Source organism: Rhinolophus hipposideros (assembly GCF_964194185.1).
Source record: "Rhinolophus hipposideros genome assembly, chromosome: 20".
In the NCBI taxonomy this organism is placed as follows: Eukaryota; Metazoa; Chordata; class Mammalia; order Chiroptera; family Rhinolophidae; genus Rhinolophus; species Rhinolophus hipposideros.
The window spans coordinates 24,958,853-24,965,929 of NC_138066.1; the positions used below are offsets into that span (position 1 = coordinate 24,958,853).

A 7,077-nucleotide genomic window follows, 5' to 3' on the forward strand; every position below is an offset into this window, starting at 1 on the left:
CCTCCCCAAAAGAAAGCATTTACTTCCATATATATAATACTTCATCAACTACATTCAATAAGAATACCAAAATAACTATTCAGGTGTGTACATAGGATATGAGGATATGAGAGAAGACCCCGTTTCTCATTTTCTGTTTAACAGAGAAAGTAAACTGTCCAAATTAATTCTAAGCCTTACATGGAATTTTGTGCGTTTAAATAACTTCAATTATTAAAATGCCTTTTACATAAGCAAGAGAACCATTATTCTAAAATGTGGAAAGAAAAGAACATTTCCTGGCTGAATTAATTTAAAGAAACAAAATCTCATTTGCCTAAGGGATTTGTCCCCCTTCTTTTTAAATCCTCACCCAAAGGAAAAACAAAACAGAATTCTAAGTCAAACTTAAAGCACTGGTTTTAGGATTAGAATTCTTCTAAAACACAAAGGTAATCAAATAAAAATCTGAAATAAAAGCACTAATTAAAACATAATCTCTTTCAAACTTGCTTATTAAAAGTTATTCTTACCAGATAAAGCAGAAAGGTGTGCAGCCCTGTTCCAAGCCCAACAGAAGACAAAATTCCTAAGCCTATCCAGTAGGCATACAAAAGAAACTGTTTCTCTACACGTTGCACATACTGGAAAACAAAAGGGATGAGGTGAAAAAACAAAACCAGAATTCTTAAACAGAAATATAATACTTATGAACTACAACCAAAATAAGATAAACCAACTAAGTGTCCAATAGGCAAAAAGTATTAAAAGCCTTTTGAAAAGACCTAATTCCTTCAGTAAGCGATAGCAGAGATGGCAAAAAATTCGTCTCATTCAAATAAAGCTCTTGTTTCTAGACCTACTATTGCAATGACATTTATAGGAAAAATGCAAATTACTAATAAGATAAATGTAAGAATAAAAATTTTAAACAGTTAAGTTACAAATACTTTAAAAATGATAACAATACACAGTGGTGAGGAGGGCAGCTATTTATATAATATGTGACGAGAATATACTTATTTATCCAACTAAAAAATGAGAATCAAATTATTTTTGTATATTTAAGACCAAGATGCTTTTCAAACAAGAGCAAACTAAAGTCCACTGGGATATGGACTTGTTGAAAGAATACCAGACTTTAGAGTCTAGATTCCCACACTGGCAAGTAAATTCATCAAGCCAGTTCCTGCAAAATCTTAGCAGCACACACAGATTTCCGTAAAATACTGGGAGTGCCAAAAAATGTATACAAGGGGACACTTTGGTCAACGTTGCTCAAGCAGTACTTCGCCATAATCAGAAGTGTCTGGATGCTGATGGTAACCACTTTGAGCACCTCTTGTAATTGCAGAAGTCAAACGTGACATATTCATCTTCTGTTATCGGTATATATTGAGCATTATAATTTTAATAGTTTTTTCCTTTATTAAAATGCGTATACATATTTTTGGCACTCTCTATATTTAAAAGAAATGCATTTAAAACTATAAAAACTTCTGAGATTAGAGGTAAACTGCTTTAAAATATGAAATGATGTCATTTTAGAACATTATCCTATTAGAATACATTAATGTTTTGCTATTTTAACAAAATGTTCCTTTTTCCCTTCAGTTATGCTGATGATAGGCAAATGAACTTCCCTTTATTTATATATATATATACGTATATATATATGTATATATATATGTATATATATATGTATATATATATACATATATATATATATATAAAACCTAACCTTCAGGATGAGTGTATCTGTTTGGATGGACCACAGGAGTGTATTAAGAAAAATATGACAACTTTGGTAGTAAGTCAAGAATTTGTCCTGCTTTGACTAAATACCTCAGCAAAGTTAAATCCTTGAAGTTAAACAGAAATGACAAATACCAAATATAAATGCTGAGCAGCCATGAACTACAACAAGAATATTTTTACTATCTGGCCTTAAAAGTAAGACATTAAGATGTCAGTTATGAGATAAATTTAAAAAATAAAACCAAGCCTAAATATTGTAGAGGGTAGAAAGTCTACGAAATCCACAATAGTCCCATTCTGAAACTGTCTGGGATTAGGGAAGGCACAGAATAGAAGCAGAGTTGCTGAGCCTCTTACCTGTTGATGTGCTCCTTCGACATAATACGTAGCTATAAGCACAGCAAGCAGCAGTAAAAAACACACCACAATGTTTTGACGTTGCCATAATCTTAAAAACATATTTAAAAAAAAATAAATGAAATATGTCTCATTTTTCAGGATTCATCGTTCTCAAAACAATTGCTTGTTTGAAGCAATTAGGTTATTTAGTTCAGCTATACAATCAGTTCTTTCTGGGATGAGCTCTTTTGTCCTTAAACACATGGTCTCTTGGAGGACTGAGGGGGGGGTCAAGAGAAGAGCCAATTTTTTATCATAAACCCCATGGTAGCCTTTCCCTTATCCAAAGACTGATCTTGTTTACACCCAACTTCTAATTGGGAGAGACATTATAATATAATAAAGCACTGGCCTTCAAATCAGAAGACGTGGGTCAGAGTCCCTTAAATACTGTACTTTGAGTAAAACACTTAACCAATCTGATTCTGTTTCTTGTTTTCAATATCATAATTACCATATACTTGTTTTACCTTCTTTGTGGAGTTGCTTTAAGGATCAAACTAATTGAAAAATGTTACAAAATGTTTTATAAACTGTAAATACATAAAAACGCAGAATATTTCAGATAATACCTTGGAACAACAAGCCAGAAAATGATAAGGCATACCAAAGTTCAACTTGCTTTTTATGATACTGAAATAATGCTTACAAGTATATTAAATTTAAAGATAGAACATATTTCTTTGGCAGAGCCCTTTATCATTGGCTCAAACTATCAGTAAAAGTGCCTCCTGAACCTTGTCCTACTAAAGAATCAATGTATCTACCTTGTTTCCCCAAAAATAAGACCTAGCCAGACAATCAGCGCTAACGTATCTTATGGAGCAAAACTTAATATAAGACTCGGTCTTATTTTACTATAAGACCAGGTCTTATAATATAATATAGTATGATATGATACAATGTAATATAATATAATATAACATAAAATAATACCTGGTCTTGTATTAATTTTTGCTCCAAAAGACGCATTAGAGCTGACTGTCCAGCTAGGTCTTATTTTCGGGGAAACACAGTAATATACACAGGGTTGAATTCTCCTGAAGGTAAAGCCAGAAGAAAAAAAAAATCTCGTTTTCAGTGTTTTCCTTTGCATAAAAAATTTAACCCGAGACAGTGATCAACTGTAAATAATCCAGTGAGCAAATAACTGTATCCCTTATTTGTATATATTATTTTATATAATTATTCCCTTAATTTATTTTTCTTCAAACTATAGAAAGGAAAATACATATGTTCACATAACAGTCTAAATTTAATTAATCCATTTTGATAGACCAGGTGGCAGAGACTAGGAGACTGTTGAAAATTCCAAAAAACAGTCAAAAAGGTTTATATAAAAGGTAATGGAAGATTCTTTACTTCGAGGTCCATTCCTTCAAGATTTCTAGGAGTTCCAGAGAAAAATACTGCAAGGTAACGAGTGGCTGTCTCCACAGGACAATATTCTGCCTCTCTTCCCGATCCCGCCTCTTCTTTTCATTCATTGAAGAGGGGTCTGAAAAACATTAGTGCAGAAGATAAAACAAAATGGTCACTTTTTCCAATCACTTTCAAAACTCATCTACCTTCTCATCCCATATTTGAAAGAATGAATATAAACCTCAAAAAACAATGTAGTTCACATTGTGACAATGGGCTAGGTTTTTCTACTCTACTCCTACCATTGTTTATGCAATTATTTCATTGTCAGGACACAAGTTTCTCTTTTTGTACGTCACTGGAATGTTAAATTATCCTATTTTCTGTGAAGGGCAATTTAGTGCAGCAAAGCTGTTTGGAACTAAAAATGTAAAGGCAAACTACTTAGTTCCAAATTCTGGTTCTTGCCACCTACTGGTTACATGACTTTTGGCAAATTAGTAACCTTTCTATGCTTCAGTTTTCTCTTCTCGAAAATGAAGACAAAAATAGTACTGACTTCCTAGGGCCATTATAAAGATTAAATGAGTTAATATATGTAAAGCTCTCAGAAGTCTGACAGTAAGTGCACAGTTAATTATTATTGTCGTCATCTATCGATATTACAAATGCACGTAGAATAGTCCCCACTTATATGCAGTTCACTACCCACGATCAACTTGGTCTGATATTAAATGAAAAATTCCAGAAATAAGTAATTCGTAAGTTTTAAATTATGCACTGCTCTGATTAACGTGATAAAATCTCATGCCAACTGCTCCATCCCACCTGGGACATGAATCACCCTTTAGTCCAGTGTATTCATGCTGTATCCACTACCCACCCATTAGTTATTTAGTAACTGTCTTGATTATCAGATGGACTACTGTGGTATCCCAGTGCTGTGTTCAATTAATCCTTCTATTATTTGATCATGGATCCCAAGCACAAGAGTAGTAATGGTAGCAATTAGGATTTGCCATAAAGTGTATGCACGTGTGGAAGAAACATAGTACATACAGGGTTCGGTACTATCCATGGTTTTGGGCATCCACTGGGGGTCTTGGGATGTATCCCCATGGATAAAGGCAGACTACTGTACCCTGTAATCCAGTAATTCCGTTTCTAAGAATGAGTAAGTATAAGGTGAAATGACTTGCTCAAGCTTGTTCAATGCAGCATTATTTGTCCTAGCAAAAGATTATAATCAACTTAAATGTTACCAACAGAGGACAGAGGAGGCATTAAACTATGGTACATTCATACAAGGGAATACTAAGCAGCCATTATAAAAAATAAATTCTTTGTGTATAGTTATAGCACAATCTCTAGGAAATATTAAGTAAAAGAACAAACAAACAAAGCCCATGAAGAGGAGTGACTCATACTAACATTAATTTTAAATACCAAGGGGGTGGGCAGTAGGGGAAGAATATATAAACCTATGTGTTTGTTGAAGAAAAGGGAAAAAACATGTAAAAGCTACTAATGGGAAGAGATTATGACATACGCAATTTGTCTCTGAATCCTGAAACTCTAAGTGAAATAATGCAAAATTTATCGACAACCAAAATAAACCAGAAATCAGATAAGTGCTGCAAAATGCGTTCTGCAAGGCGATGTAGTTATCAAAACAAACAGATGGAAACGACTATTTCAGGTAGATCACACTTCTTCCAATAGAAGATTTCTATGATATAGTATCACGAAAGAGTATTTATTACCTGTTTGAGTATGCCAAGTGTGTTTGAGATGCCAAACAATTTAGAAGTTAAAAAGAAAACCATTACAATTAACAGAAAAGGAAAACCTTTCATTTCCCTTTAAACACATAAAGGAAAGTTTCTACTTAGACTATCTATATAAATAAAACCTGTAATTCTCAGGGTAAATGTGTGAATATATGGAAATTTACCATAAATTACAAATTTAGTTAAAATATAAATTTATTTGTCTCCAACTAAAATTTTTAAATAAATTCACAATAATCACATTCAGAGTTTTTTTATAATTGTGTTTTTAGGATTGATATAAGTAAATTTATAATCTACTTCTAAAGTCATAAATTGGATGATAAAATTGAGCACCAAATAAATACTTATACCATAATATTAACAATAATCTGGTACCTAAAACACTGCGAATATGACTATGGCCAGGCTACTTCTGCTATCACTGTGAAAAATCACCTTATAGTCCCTGACCCATAATTTGATTTACTATGAAGAGTAAACAAAAGATAATTAATCTTATATAAGATATGTAAGAAGCTTATTGCCTTATATTATGTAAAACATTATTTTATTAACATAATAAATATTAGATATTTCTATTTTATTCCAATGAAAAGGATATCACTTAAACTCGTAGATCTTTCCTCTCCAAGCCACCATACTTTACCTGTGAAGTTTCCATTATATTGTTCCTTGTTCATTGCTGCACGTCTGTGGTCAAAATTTTTTCCATTCTCTGCCATTTCATAGATCAATAACTCTTGAGGAGCTAATAAAGCAAAACAAAATTCACTGATACATTACATACTTCTGCTTTGTCTCTATGACTAAATAAAACTGAAATCAACAACAACATGGTATAATACCCATGCTATTTGAAAAATGTTTACTGTATGGTATTTGTAGCTGGGGCCTTTAAGCAGGTAATTAAGGTTAAATGAGGTCATAAGGTGGGGCTCTAATCTGATAGATGTGGCGTCCTCCAAAGACGTGAAAAGAGACATCAGAGACCTCCCTTAGCAGGCACACAGAGGAAAGCCCATGTGAGGACACCAGAATGCAGCCCTCTACAAGCCAGGAAGAGAGGTCTCATCAGAAACCAATCCTGCCAGCACCTCAATTTTGGACTCCAGACTCCAGAAGTGTGAAAAATAAATTTCTGTTGTTCCAGTCAAGCAGTCTGTGGTATTCTGTACAACAGACTAATACAATGCTGACTAGTATAAATAAGGGGAACCAGATGACAGGATAATATTTCCTCTTTGTAATTTAAGAAACTGGTATTCTGGCTTATGAATCTGGTTAGAATAACTCCATTTTCTGGAGTCCATTCAGCTATGTTTACTACTTCAAATTTATACACTACAAAGCTGAGGATCAGATACTGAAATGTGGCATCTATATCAAGACCGAGATGCCCTGAGGGGACGTAAATGTGTAGGCCAGCCTATCTTTTATCCAGGAAATACCCCATGTACTTTACTTCATGTGTCTTCAAATTGCCAACAGTGACTACTCAATCTAGCACCAACATACCCTGTTAATCTTATTCATTACCATTTTCATCATCATAAAATGACTAATTTTATACGACAACAGAAAAACTTGGTGCCTCAAAGCTGCCAACATCTTGCTGATTTGAGGCTATACTCAGACAAACAGTATTTAGACGAGGTATTTCACCTGTATTCCACACCCTGGGATTGAATGCATCCACCAACTGAAAGTAGTTTTATTTCTTTGAAGCTAAAAGAAACCTATTAATATCACTTACTAGTTGCATGACGTTGGGTAAGCAATTTAAGCC

At 33.5% G+C, this 7,077-nt stretch overlaps 1 protein-coding gene across 1 annotated transcript in view; it reads right to left on the reverse strand.

Moving 5' to 3' along the window:
• The window catches only part of VMP1 (vacuole membrane protein 1), a 109,223-nt gene that overhangs the window by 89,788 nt on the left and 12,358 nt on the right, over positions 1 to 7,077 (reverse strand). The window contains exons 2-5 of the mRNA XM_081029021.1: positions 5,938 to 6,039; positions 3,499 to 3,634; positions 2,095 to 2,185; positions 513 to 623 (exon numbers count right to left, since the gene is read on the reverse strand). Of these exons, the coding sequence (XP_080885147.1) occupies positions 513 to 623; positions 2,095 to 2,185; positions 3,499 to 3,634; positions 5,938 to 6,013 (414 nt within the window). The 5' untranslated portion in view covers positions 6,014 to 6,039. The remainder of the gene's footprint in view (positions 1 to 512; positions 624 to 2,094; positions 2,186 to 3,498; positions 3,635 to 5,937; positions 6,040 to 7,077) is intronic.